General features: G+C 42.8%; 1 protein-coding gene across 7 annotated transcripts in view; it reads left to right on the plus strand.

Moving 5' to 3' along the window:
* Tnrc6c (trinucleotide repeat containing adaptor 6C) overlaps positions 1-14,668 on the plus strand; it is a 150,302-nt gene that overhangs the window by 96,486 nt on the left and 39,148 nt on the right. For all 7 annotated transcript variants that reach the window (XM_063242025.1, XM_063242023.1, XM_063242026.1 and 4 more), the window contains one exon: positions 12,508-12,723. In XM_063242025.1, the coding sequence (XP_063098095.1) occupies positions 12,508-12,723 (216 nt within the window). The remainder of the gene's footprint in view (positions 1-12,507; positions 12,724-14,668) is intronic.

Genomic DNA, 14,668 nt, shown 5'->3' on the forward strand with positions numbered 1-14,668 from the left:
AGCAGATACCCTTTGGCCTTACAGTGTTACATCTAAATACCATCTAAAGAGAATAAATAAAGCAGGATCCTGTAGTTTCCTATCCACAGTGGAGGGAAGCTAGGAGGGGTTTTTTGTTTGCTTTTTCCACTTTACCAGAGGATAATTTATTTGGAAGTTGTCCTCATATTGTGTTGTACTCTATTTGTCTGGGTTCTTTATCAGTTGGGTAGTTTATATCTTTTATAGGACTAATTTGAATTTTTTTTTCATTTTAGCTTCATTCTCAGTGTTTTTCAGTGCTTCTTCCTATGTTTATAAACATTTTAAGGACTGCCCAGCATTCCATGATGTGTTGATGTGTTGGGACCATAATTCTTTTAGCCTTTGCTCACTTATTGAACCTTTAGGTAGTTGATCTTAGTCACCACCCAGGTTGGTTATGCATTTTTAGGTACAGGTGTTTTTCCACCACATCTTGCCCAAATAGTCCAGGTCAGTTCCCACGCGACACACCTAACCCTTGAATGGTAAGGCCAGCACCATGCGCATCACGGGTGAAAAGGCGAGAGACATACGTATCTCTTTTAGGTAATCCTGGGGCCCATCATCTTAGTTTATGGAGACTTTCAAATCTCTTCATTTCTTGATCAGATCAAGTAATGGTTCTCAGCCTAACTTTTTTCAGACTTACCTTCCCCTTGGCTGGAGATGAAGAGAGGATATTAATCCGAGAGAATAATTTAATTGGTTTGGAGTAAAGCCCATTCTCTGGTAGCTCTAGAGCTCCGCAGAATTTCTGATGTGCCATTTACACTGAAATAGAAACATTTTTATAAAATGAGAAGAGCATTATACAAGTCATGTTTTGATCTTAGTTGAACAAAAATCCTAAATTCAAACTAAGACTTGTTTTAAGTTCCTGCTTGGTACAAGGAGAAGAGAAAATGATGAGATGATTTGGACCCGAAGCTGCCCACAGAGAGCTTGAATTGTAAAAGAGACAAGAAATACAGCCTTAATTATGAGGGACACAGGTAGGACTTGTTGCCCTTTGTAACTGGAGCACTAACAGCCCAATTTCTCTAGACCTGGATCCATGGTAATAAAGCAAAGCTGTAGGCAAGCATGAAGTCTGCCTGAGCAGCAAGTGAGCCTGTACTCACCAATCACAGCACCAGGAGGCACAGGGGGGGCCTGCTAGCAGACTGTGTGGAGCTCCAGCTCCGCACAAGGCTGCCTTCCAGGATACTTTCTGCACACTTAGGAGAGGCTAGAAGCTCTGCCGAGGCACTGCCCACTCCTAGTCCACTTCTTGGACACAGCTGAGTTCTTCACACTTCACCTGAGTCAGCTTCTCTAATTGTACTAATAACTTCATCCTCTGAGACAGTAAAAAGCAGGAACTCCTTCTTTCTGCACACTGCCTAGTTCAGATGTCTGGCCATATCTTGTCTCCTCATCCTCCACAAGCATTCTTCATAGTCATGGTTTTCAGTAGTATTTGTAGGCATCTGGAAAGCTACTGTCTTGAGGGGTCCTAGGCCCAGAATTGATGTTTCATAACTGCACTTTACCGATGCAAGACTATAGCCTCCCTCTCCCGAAAATCATACTCCTGGAAATGCATTATAACTTTCACTGAGCCTTTTGAGTTGTTATTTTATTTTGAAACACAGTCTCGCTAAGTTACTCAGAATAGCCTCAAATGTCATCTTGCCTGCCTGGGGCTCCCAGAGTGCTGGAATTATAGATGTACACCACCATCCTGGCTGTTTTCTTCTTACTAGTGCTGTGATTAGCTGTCCCTTCCTGGTGATGGTTCTTCTATAAGCATTTTGCTTGTTCCAAGTATAGAGCCTGTCCCTGACCAGCTGGTAAGATCGGGGTTTCCAGCCTCTGGAGAGCTCTTTGGACCTTAATCTGTGGTAACCATGTTAGTTATTCCTTCCAGTTTTACTCTGCCCCTAAATTTTAAAAATATGCCATAAATACCAGAATAAGGGTGGAGGTTCTCCTCCATGGCCACTCTGTCTTCCTGTGACACCTCCAGAATCCACCCTGTCAGGGGCCACCCAGCCTATCATCCCAAAGCTCATGGCAGGCACAGAGTGAGTGCCGAGTGCCAGTTGACTGTTGTACAGACACTGGTTTAAAAAGTTTTCTTGGGCCAGGGATATAGCTCAGTGGCAAGCGCAAGATCTTAAGTACCACCACCACCACCACCCACCCCACCGTATCTCCCCACCCCACAAATGAAAAGTTTCCTTGACTGATGGAACAGACCTCAGTGGAGAGCCTGTGTTAAGTCCGCCCCCTAAAGGAGCCAGTCCTGGAAACTGCGTGGGGCTGGCTCCTTCCACTCCCACCCTAGTCCATCCCCTCGAGGTGGCACAGGGCAAGTGCTGGTAGTTCACAGTGACTGGGTCTCAGGACAGGAAGGCCTGCAGAAAGAGGACAGGATACGACTGGCAGATTTTTCAGGCTATCAAAACTTAATGTCCAGGGCCGGGGATTTAGCTCAGTGGTGCAAGCATCTGCCTGGAAAGTGCGAGATCACAAGTTCAGTTCTTGGTACCAAAAAAAAAAAAAAAAAAAAACCTTTTATGTCCAGAATTCTGGGAAATCTGGGACAGTTTTAAACAGATCCTGGATATTTAGACTTACTTTTTGTAGAAACAGTTATCCTGTGTGTAACATGAGAAACTAGTCAACAGGAAGCTGAAAATAGAGGAAGGCAGGTGGCATCCTTGAGTGAATACTGGCACCCTGTAGGGAGAGGGGGACTTGGGGTTGAGTGAGGGACAGGTGATTGGTCTGCCGATATAACCGCGAGTGGGTCTCAGACAGATTTGGGCCTATATTTTTTGGACACAGAAGAGCAGATCTCAGAACAGAACTGCCTGAAGGGGCAGCTGTGGGAGAGTTGGCATTAGTGGAGAGCCAATGCCAAGGGTAAAAATAATTAGGATGGTAGAATTCTGAGCACATTTAAAAGCCAGTAGAGTGAAATAGGTGGAGAAAATGGATGTGAAAGGAGGTGATTCCTTCATCCTATCGGAGAGAAGGTTCATTGTCCATTGTATGAAGAGGGAAGTGGAGGCAGGTACATCAGCAGGCCAGTTGGTGGGACCAAAGGGTCCTGGGCAGCACCGCCAGCCCAGAGTGGTGAGGGAGAGAGCAGAGGCTTGAGCCAAAGAAACCTGCATCACTCCATGTAGAGAAAAGAACAGATCCTTGACCAGGGCCCAGAGAGTTGCTGAGTAGTTAGGGCCCAACGATTACAGCACTTGATGGAGAACCCCTCATTCATTCAGTATATGTGTGTTAAGGAGTACTGTGTGCTGCATGAGACACAGCAAGGAGTGAGGCAGACAAGGTAAGCTACAATTGTGTACTTAGTGTGCCTGAGTTGTGATAATAGGCCAGGTGTGGATGGTGCACACCTGTAATCCCAGAACCTTGAGAGGCTGAGGCAAGAAGATTGAAAGTTTGAGCCCAGCCAGGTAACTTAGGAATTTAGTGAGACCCTGTCTCATAAAGGGTTGTGGATATTTCTCAGTGTAACAAGCCTAGGGTTCAATCCTCAATACCACTCTTCCCCCATTAAAAAAAAAAGATACTGCTAATGCTGGGGGAAGAGCAGGCCCAAAAAAGCAAGTCCCACAGTCAAGTGGAGGGGCTGCTGTATCTGGTAAGGCAGCCCAGGCACTGGATGACCAGTTGGTTGCATCTGAAGCATTCAGCATGTGGGGTGAACGAACAGTTTTCTCCATTGATTTGAGCACCAGTGACCTACTGAGCTGCCCAAGTCCACGTTCGGCCTGGCACGTCGGGAATCCTGTTTGAATCCACCTGTACTTCTGTGCAGTCACAGGGTGCTCCTCCACTCACCTATGTGCCCTGTGGCCCACATTTTTGCTGTGAATAAGCATTTTTAGTGAGAATTTCATACAGAACCCAGGTTTCTGGCTGTTGGAAGCCTGGAAAGTACATTGAACTCTCAGTGGTAACAATCAGCTGGAGCAGATGCCCTTAAAGAGGGCCTGTGATGTGCTCCAGGTGCCACTCCCCACCCCTTGAAGGTCCCGGCACAGGGCTTTGGCCAGTTACCATTGGGCATCAAGCTAGTTCTGTGTCATCCTTTCACTGTGCCCATTACAGTAATTGCTAGTTCCTTGCAGTATTTGAATTTATGGTTCCTTTTTTCAACTAATATATGGCTGTCATTTCTAAACACTTAACAAATACTTTTAAAAATGAAGGAAAATAGAAAAATAGTTGATGCCCCCAAAAATGAATTTGGAGACATACTTCCAGCTACTATCCAGTCTTCATACTGGTAGTTACAAAATTTGTCTCAAGACTTGGTCCTTTTCATGCTAGCTGGCCTCCATAACAGCTCAATAAAATCTTTTGTTTCAGAGACAAAAAATGAATGGATTTGAAAATTAAGAGATTGTATAATATACTGGGAGAGACCAGTAATACTGAATATTTTTTGTTTGATAGCACTATAATAAAAACACATGTAAAGGACTCTACGATTTAGCATTGAACATGTCTTGCTGGATGTGGTAGCGCACACCTGTAACCCCAGCATTCAGGAGCTGGGCTTCATAACAAGTTCAAGGCTGGCCTGAACTGCGTAGTAAGATCTTAGGTAGGTAGATCTTGCTTAGGTAGGTAGATAAACAGACAGACTGACCATCTGTCTGTCTATCTGTCTTATCAGCAGGCAGGCCTCTTCTGCCACCGTAGATGTCCCATAGCAATGTTCCCCGGGCCTTGGGGCTTTCAGGAGGACCTCTAGCTACAGGACCTGTGCCTGACCCTGGAATCTTAGGACAAGGGTGGGCTAGCCATACCTGTGTGCATCCAAGGAGTCTCATTTTACAGGTGGGAGTGGGAGCAGGCTTGGTGTGGTGGGGCACGCCTGTAAGCCTCACACTGGGAAACTGAGGCAGGAGGATAGCTGCAAGTTCAAGGCCAGCCCAGGTTATATGGTGAATTCAAGGCCACCCTCAACTGCATAGCAAAACCCTGTCACAAAATAAAAGCAAAAAACAGGAGCACATCCTTGGCTAGGACTTCCACTTGAAAACCAAGTATAAGGCAGTACAAATGGGACCAGGGAAGTTAGGTAACATGCTCCAGCACGTGTGTGGTGAAGAGGAGGGTAGGCTCAACATGTACCGGCTCCTCGGCCTGCAGACTGCTCTGAAAGAGCAGGTGGCTACCCTCTGGGGTGGCGGGAGCCTCTCAGTGTGTGGTGCTTAGAAACTACGTATCAGTGATTTTTAGTAGACAAAGGATATGAAGATTTACCCAGATAAAGGCGTTCTTTTTAGTTAGAAGGGCCAAAATCATTCTCTTTTATACAAAGACACACTTTTTAACAAATTACACCTACTATTAGGAACTACAGAAGAAGAAAAGTGCACCATGACTGGTCCATGCTTAGGTTTCTGTGTTTCTTCTCTCCCCTCAAGCTTTGGGCATTGTTCATAATCTGGGTGGTTGTAATGATATTCTGTAAGCTCTTGAGCATTTAGTTCTAGTGCTTAACAGAAACAGATAAAACATTGCACATTTTATTCCACATGGTTAGCCCATGTGCAGAAATCCTGTTGTTAGTGAGTTATGCAATGTATAACGGGTCTACACATGCGTTTTCTCATTTCTACTAATAACTTTTTTGTATCAGAGCAGCAGCATCGAGTGCCTCATTACATCTGTGATGTCCAAGTCTCAGACCTAAACCATGCTGTCTTTTGCAGTGAGAGCACACTTAGGAATTGCGAACAATCAAAGCCTGTCACTACGGCTTAATAGGTCCAGCTGTCTGAGCCTGTAGGAGTAACAGGCACATTCTTAGCCCACGTCCTGCGTGCATCTGTGCCCACCTTGTCAGATCTGCACTGTCTGGCAGGTGGGGAACCTCCAGGCTGTGTGTTAGCCAGTAGCTGGGTCCCTGCCCCAGGCTTCCCTCGTCCAGACACAAGCTTCCACATGTGACTAGTGGTAGTTTTGCTATTCATAAAGCTGGTATCCTACAAGTTCGCAATTTTGCTATTGACCTGTGCTGAATTTACATAATTTCCATTTACTTCAATGTTTGAATTTTGGGTAACTTTGTAAATTGCTGATCAAAATAAAGTTTCCCAACTATGTATTTACAGCTTGTTCAGGTTTACAAGTGTATTTATCAAGTGTAGCAGATGCTACAAAATGATCATCTTTGTCCCATTCATACACTGTTCATGTTTTCTGGGAGCTGGAGGGAAACCGGTGTGGTAATAGGAAATGCAGTATAATTTGCATAACTGGGTTGTGTGGGCTTGGCTCAGGCTGTTCTGATAGTGAAATGACCCTGAGGCTGTCTCTTTTTTTCTCCCTGTATTAGAGGGTTTGAACCCAGGGCCTTCACACTGAGCCACAACCCCAGTCAGCCACCCTTTTGGGGGTGGAGAGGCTCAGAAGTCTTTTTTAAATATGTTTATTAATATAGGCATGTGGTACACAATGCTCACATTGTTGTGACAAGTTGAAAACTGTACATAACCATCTGTCCTTGTCACCCCATTTCCCTTCTCCCCCCCTCCCCTTCCATCTCTTGTCCTCCTTCCCCTTTGAGATCAGTCTAACTCCCTTCTTCCTATTATATTGTATTTTGCTTTTTATTTTTACTTTGGGTTTCTCATATAAGAGAAACAATGTGATATTTAAGCTTGTGTGTCTAATTTATTTCAGTTACATTTATTTCACCACAGGGTGTATCCATTTTCCTACAAACAACTCAAGTTTATCGTTTATGGCAGAGTAGTACTTCACTGTGTAAATGCAGACATTCCTTGTTTTGACAGGCAACTTGGTCACTAAATGAGGAGTTGTATATAGTATGTACATTACAATGTATAGTCAGAATAAAGGAATGGTCAAAATAAACTCAACTTGATGACTTACTTGCATAACTTCTACATGCAGTACTGTGGTGTACAGCAGAAATTACTGTCCTGTATAAACAAAATGTACAGAACTGTACAAAAAAGTGGTAAGACTGACAGTCATTAAACAGATCGTAAATGAAGAATATCTGTACCACCATCTATTGGTGGACATACATGCTGCTTCCAGACTTAGCTGTTACGAATCATGCTGCTATAAACACAGGTGTGCTTATATCTCTGTAATGTGATGTCTTTAACTCTTCTGGAGAGATACTTAGAAGGGGAAATAGCAGGTTAACTGGAATTTCTAATGTTTTTTGAGGAATCTCCATGTTGATCTCTGTATTATTTGTACTAGTTCACATTCTAACAAACAATATAGAAGAATTCTTTTTCCTCTCAGCATCTCTATTTGTTGTTATTTAATTGCTTGATGATAGTCATTCTTTCTTGGGTAAGATGGACTCTCAGTGCTGTTAAATGTGTACTTCCCTAATGGCCAATGATGTTGGCATTTCTTCATGTTTTTATTGGCCATTTGTACCTCTTCTATGAAGTGTCTTCATTTTGCTTGCCAATTTCTTAATTGGATCTTTATTGAAGGTGTCTAATTTTTTAAGTTCTCTATATGTCTTACATGAGTCCTGTATCTGAGGAATCACTGGCAAAGTTTTTCCCCTCTTGTAGGTTGCCTTTTTCACTCTATTGGTTGTTTCTCTTGCTGTGCAAAGGCTTTTTAATTTCATAGCTCATTTGTTGACTTTTGTTTTGTTCTGTTTTTTGGTACAGGGAATCCAACTCACAACCTTGCACTTGCCAAGCTGGCGCTTAAGCCACTGAGCCAAATCCCCAGCCCTCCATTTGTTGATTTTGGAACTATTTCTTATGCAACTGGGCTTCTATTCAGAAAGTCCTGGCCTACGCCTATGACCTCAAGAATTTTGCCTTGCTTGTCTTCAGGCAGGTTAAGTGTGATTTAACATTTGGTTCTCTGAATCCCAGGTCTCACTGAGTCACTGAGTTGCCAGGTTGGGCTCACACTGCAGTGCTCCTGTCTGATCCCCAGAGCACTGGGATTGCATGTGTACACAGTACCTGCTGAACCTGTCAGTGCATGAGCTACCTGAGGAGGGCTCATGAGGCTGTGCATCCACAAACAAGGTACAACACCTCCTCCTGATGATAGTGCTTAGTGTGATGGCAGCCAGGCTTGGCAGAGCCTGAAACTAACAGTTACAGCATCATGGAACCGGGCTGTTGTTCTGAACAGTAGGAGGGAAGTGACTGAGAACAAGAAAAGGCAGACACAGCATTGACTTATGTTGAAGGCAAATCACAAAAAAATTAGCAGCCTGATTATCTAGTGTACTTACAAATATTCTAGGACACTTAAAAATCAACTATGGACCAAAAAAAAGAAATTAATACAATTGTTTAGTACATAACAGCCTCACAGTTGACTCTGAATGCAGTAGTCTGACAGAGGAAGGATCAGAGCTGGTTTCTTTAACCCCTAAGCTCTTACCAGATTTCACCAGAAAACGCAGATAATTTCAAAGTGCGGGGGAGAAAAATTGCTATATAATTAATTCAATTAAATATAAAGGCCAGTATAAATTTGAGCCAAGCTAAACCAGCAGCACATTGGGCTTGTGGGCTTTCCCTGTCTTCCAGCCCTGGGAGGAAGTGAAAATATTAGTTCCATATGCCAGTCAGAAAGCCTGGAGGGAGAGCTGGGGGATATGGCCCAGTGTGTGGCAGACAGACGCCAGGTTCAATTTCCACCACAAGAAAATAAGGGGGGGGGGGGCAGAGAGGAATAGGCATCTGTTACCGGTCTTCTTTCAGAGTACTGTTTGTGTCTCCTGGCTCGCCTATCCTCAGCCCCAGAGAAATGCCCTTCGTTAGCCACCTCAGGTCTCAGCTGTACGGCCTGTGATCCCTGTGATTGGCTTGTGAAGGCTGTAAAAGTCTCAAGCCAGAAGCAAACTTCACTTTACATTTGGGCAGTCTGGTAACATTTGCTCTGAAACTTAGTTTTCTGGCCCAAACTTTAGAAAATTTTAGATATTCTAGAGGCAGAGATCCTAGGAGTTAATCATGGAGGAGACGTGTTTTTCATTCACTAAACAGTAGATGAAACATGCGTGTTGTTATTTTAAGTCTGAGCAGAAACTAGAGAACATCATCCTTGCTTCAAGACACTCTATCCTTAAAATTTCTATAGCATTCTTTTGTGTAAAATGAGGTAAATCAGTAAGATGCTTTTACAGCTCACCTGTTTTCGTACCACCAGTCCAGAAATAGCTCCCAGTGACCTCCAGCCACAAGTAATTCCATCTTAATAAGCAACTTGCAGTAATCACTAAAAGAGGAATGAGCTGAGTGGACACAGCACTTCATGGCTGTGGAATAGAATGTTAGACAGGATTGATTTTGCGTTCTAAATTTCCAAGCATTCAGTAAGTAGAGTTAGCATAGGAGCCCAGGGAGTTAAGAGTCTCCTGCCGAAGTGGGAGTGGGATGGATTGCTTATCAGTTTCCACCTATTGTATGAGGCAGGTGAACCACACACACAAAGGTTCTGCCAGAGACCTTCAGTTCAGAAAGTTAAAACTGGCTGAGCCAGGCACGATAAGGAGGCTGAGAGAAGGGGCCACTTTGAGTTCAAGGCCAGCCTAGGCTCCATAGTAAGTCCAAGCCTACATTATATAGTGTGACCCTGTTCAACAAAGACTAAGACGGTTTTCTCTTCCTCTTCTAAAGACTCACTTATCCCATGTGGTAACCTCGTGTAAGACCAGCTTCATGGTATTTGTGTGTCTGTGTGTTACTGAACCCTGACAGCAGCCGCTGAGCCATGACCAGCTCTTCAGCAGGACCCCTATCACTTAGTAGTGTCCCTCAAATATACCCTCCAGCAGTGCCCTTGCTGGGGAACAGGAACATCACAGCTGACCATGATGGTGCGTGCCTGTAATCCCAGCACTCTAGGAGGATGATCAGAGGAGAAAGATGAGAAGTTTGAGCCAGTTGTAAAAAATTTTTTTAAAGCCTGGGGATTAGGTCAGTGCCAAGGCCCTAGGTTGAATCCCTAGTACCAGAAAAAACAATGTTAGGACTACACATTGGAAAAAGTAAGGGTGTGCTCTTCTGGCTCACTCTTGTGCACAGAACACTCTTCTGGGTACAGGCTCGGTGCATAACTCCCATCCTGGTTTCAGACGGGAAGCTTTTAGTGCACCTAAGCCAGTGCCAAGCTGGCGTTGCAGGATATCAGGCCTTAGAATACAGTACTTAGTCCCTTAAAATGGCAACCAAACACCAAGCCTTCGATAAATCCCTAGTTTAATTTTTAGTCCTTTATCTTTCTTTTACTTAATTATAATTGCCTACTTTTAAACTAAACCGTTCTTCCAAGAAAGGACTGCTTGTGGCACTTATAAAACATATTGCTCTCACAGGGGATGGAATGCCATCTGGTGGCTTGATTTGTGGCATTTATGGAGGGATGGATCCTTGAATTGGGAAGGACTGCTTCCTCAGCTTCTGTCTGTGTCCACTCCTCGTCTGCTAGTGTGTACTACTTACGCACGTTGCTTTTTTCACTTGTGTAGGAATATGAAGAATGGTTAAATAGCAAGTGAAATCCCAGCCAGTTGAGCCGGGCGTGGTGTCTCACGCCTATAATCCCAGCACTGGAGAAGCTGAGGCAGGAGGATCGTTGCACGTTCAAGACCAGCCTGGGCTACAAAGTGAGCTCAAGGCCAGCCTGAACTGCATGGTGAGACCCTGTCTCAAAGGAAAAAATGAAAGAAAGAAAGAAATCCCAGCTAGTCAAGAGGATGAGGCAGAAGGATCATATGCTGAAAGCCAGGCTGGATATTTTAGCAAGACCTTATCTCAAAATAAAATAAAAATAGCTGGGGAGGTAACTCAGCACTAGAATGCTTGCCTACTGTGTGCAAGGTTCAATCCTTAGCACCAAAAAAAAATAAGAAAGAAAAAGAAAATTTATAAAACAGTGAAAACTACATATCCCAGTGATTTTTTTAAATTATTTTATATTCTCAACTCTGTATTTGGTCACTGAAGAAACTAAAAGGACATAAGGATTTTAGAACCCCATTGTACAGAAATATATTCCAAAAAATGGTAGTACTTAAAGTATTATTTTAGTTTTATTTTAATGATTCTGGGAATTGAAGCCTGAACCTTGTGATCATGCTCTACCACAGAGCTATACTCCAGGCCTAGAAAGATCATTTTTAAATTTTTAATATGGATATTTTACTTGAAAGTAGAAACTTGTTTTGCCATATCAGCCAACTTTAAAATAACAAAAAAGATATCAGATTCACTCTAGCAGTAAATGCTGAAGAGTGGAAATTGTTTTAATGTTACATATTTAAAATTATTTCTTACTGAAAATACTTGTTTTGCACCAAAATTGTATAATGTACAGTATCCTAATTTATAGTTTCTTCTAGATCTTGTAGAATGTCAGCTACACATCATGAAGTTTATCTGGAATTCAGTTTTCTGTGTATATTAATAGTCTTCCCAGAGATCAACTTAAAGAGAACTTTGTTGTCTTGATTTTTGAGTAAGCAAGTTTTCTCCCATTTATTTGTAATATTTTGAAACATTTAGCTTGCCAAATCACTTGTCTGCTGTGTAAGATACTCTGTAGAATTTTTCCCGCTTTTAACAAAAATTTAAAATTTTGTATAAAGAGCAGTTAGCTCTAGTTACCTAGTCTTCATTTTATTCTTAGTTTTGACTTAAATAATCTGTAAAAAATTTATAGTGTTGTCTTTCAAAGAGAGGAAATTATAGGAATGACAAGTTTAAGGTGAATTTACTGTACCTATAATGAATCAATATTTTCATAGCTGATTGGTCTTTAGCTTTTAGCTTTCCAAAATATCCATAATTTTTGTCATTTATATTCCCTTCCCAGGTTTAATTCTGCCCCTTCAGTTTGTACAGCTGCTTTCCCAGTAAGGCTGTTTTCTGTATAACTGTAGGTGATACAGCTGGCCATTGCTGGCAGTGGCTAAGAGGGCTGGCTGCCCCGTTAACTGGAACAGTTGGCATAATCTGTTGCTTCTGCATAGGCCCAGCTTGTAATTTGAAATGATCCCTAGACTGCATATCCTTTTGTCATTAATCAATATTACTGCATTTTATTAGGATAAAGTACATCAAGGGAACTGATTTCATGCTGTCTTTAGTAAGACAATTAATAAATTTCATATATCCTTGCTGAGGTCAAGTAATTTAAAACATACATTAAACATTTACATATTATACCATAGGCTTTTCTTTCATGTGGAATCCAATGCTTTGTCATCTGGTTACTACTTGAAATATTCATATCTCCTCTCCAAAATGATATGTCCCTAGGAAAGTTATGACTGAACGGAGCTGGCCCAGTGTGACTGCCAGCAGCCACGTGAGCCCCTCCCAGATGCTGAGTGGCTGGCACTTGAGCTGCTTTTGAAAGCTCCGAGTCACATGGGCTTTTACGCTGTTTCACTTTTACCATTTGTTCTCTGCTTTGGCTCTTTTGCAGTCTCATCAGGCTGGGGAGAAATGCCTAATGTCCACTCAAAGGCTGAAAACGCGTGGGGAGAGCCATCCTCGCCATCCACCCTGGTCGACAATGGCACTGCCGCATGGGGGAAGCCACCCAACAGTGGCAGCGGGTGGGGAGATCACCCCACTGAGCCAGCGGTGACCTTTGGAAGACCTGGCGCACCCACTGCCACCCCAGCCCTGTGCAAACCAGGTGAGCTGAGAATCCCGCACACTCTGATCTAGCCATGTAGAAATGGTCCCGAGCATTTTGAGGGGTACTTTTCATTGCTTCTTAGAGCACATTTTCATTTTAAATCATCTCACTTTCATTTTTATTTTGTACCGAGGATTGTTGTTTTGCTGTTTTGTTTCATTTCATTTTGTTTTATTTTGTTGAGGTTTTGATGTACTTTATCCTTGTTACATAATTCAGGCTGGCCCTTGAACTCACTAGCCCAGACTGGCCTCCAGTTTAGGGTAATCCTCCTGCCTTGGCCTCAGAGGGCTGGGTACGGGGGATGGAACCCAAGGCCTCGTGCATGCCAAGTGGGTGCTTTACCACAGAACTGCCCCAGCTGACATTTTAAAAATTAATTTGTTTCTTACTAAATGTACACTTTAAGACTAACTTTAAGCCAAGACTATAACAGGATTGTTCTATGTCTGATGCGTGAACATAAAAGCTTTTAACTTGGAGTCCATGCCCACCTGTTAAAAATTAATACAAGATTCAAAGCAGTTGAACATACATGTTTGGTACTACTACAGGTTAAACAGTCCAGTCTGAAATTCCCAAATCCAAAATGCTCTAACGTCTGAAGGTGGCATGGTGAAAATTCCACACCTAACCTCACATGTCACATCACAGTCAGGACGCCCAGCACGCTTCAAGGCTGAGGTAGGAGGATCAAGCTTTTAAGCAAGATTCTGTCTCAAAATTTTAAAAATAAAATGGGCAGGGGATGTGGCTCAGTGCAAAAACCCTATATACAACTCTTAACACTGAAAGAAAACAAAAAGTATCATGTAAAATTATCTTCAGAGCCAAGTATGAGAGTACACACCTATAATTCTAGCTACTGGGGCTAAAGAGAATCAAAAGTTCAGAGCCAGTCTGGATAACTTAAGTGCAACCATGTATCAAAATAAAAATAAAATAACTAGGGGTACAGAGAACATAATTCACTGGTAAAACACTTGCCTGATACACACAAGACCCTGGTTTCTGTCCCCAGTACCACCAAGCACAAGACAAAATACATTTTCCCTATAGGTTTCACATAAGATGCTTGTGAAACAAATGTTTAAATTTGGGACCTGTCATCTCTAACATGTTTCTTTATGTGTATATAAATATTGCAAAGTTTTGAAAAAATTTTGAAATGAGAAATATTTCTGGTCCCAGGTACGTTTTGTTTTGTTTTGTTGATATGGGGGATTGAACTCATGACCTCATGCTTGCCAGGCCGGCGCTTGTGCCACTGAGCTAAACCCCTGGTGCTTGTTTTGTTTTTTGAGACAGTGTCTTACTGTGTAGCACAGGCTGGTCTTTATTATGTTACCCAGGCTCATTACTATAATGAGTTATGGTAACTCATTATGTTACCCAGGCTGGCCTCGAACTTGCAGCAATCCTCCTGCCTCTGCCTCCCAAATGCGAGGCTTACACTCATGAGCCACCACACTTGGCTGGTCCCAGACAATCTCATGAGGAGCGTGCACCCTGCAGTGGCACTCATTCCTGTGGCAATGTTTTGTGTCTGCCTATTTAAACTTATCTCCTCTAACAAGGTGGAGGAAACCCATCATTTTTCCCCTCTTGAGATTAGTATTTGAAGGCATGTCTGGAACCATTCTTGGCACATCTTGTCTTGTTTTAATCTTACAAAAAAAACTTCACTTTGTATACTTTATGTTTATGCTTAAAACAACTGGCAGAAAGGTGTGCCTGATGATGTAGCTCAGTGACACCACACTTGCCAACTGTCTGCGAGGCCAGCTCAGTTACCAACATTGACAGAACAACTGTGCTTTCCCCTCTCCTCTCCTTTCCTCTCCTCTGGGCGTAATAATGTACCTGTACCTTCTTACATGGTGTCCTGATGCCGTGTGGGCATCTTGCAGTGTGATACTCAGGATGCTAACGTAACTGTAGC

This window comes from Cavia porcellus, unplaced genomic scaffold, assembly GCF_034190915.1.
Source record: "Cavia porcellus strain 051 isolate PalLab524CR breed Dunkin Hartley unplaced genomic scaffold, mCavPor4.1 scaffold_32, whole genome shotgun sequence".
Classification (NCBI taxonomy): Eukaryota; Metazoa; Chordata; class Mammalia; order Rodentia; family Caviidae; genus Cavia; species Cavia porcellus.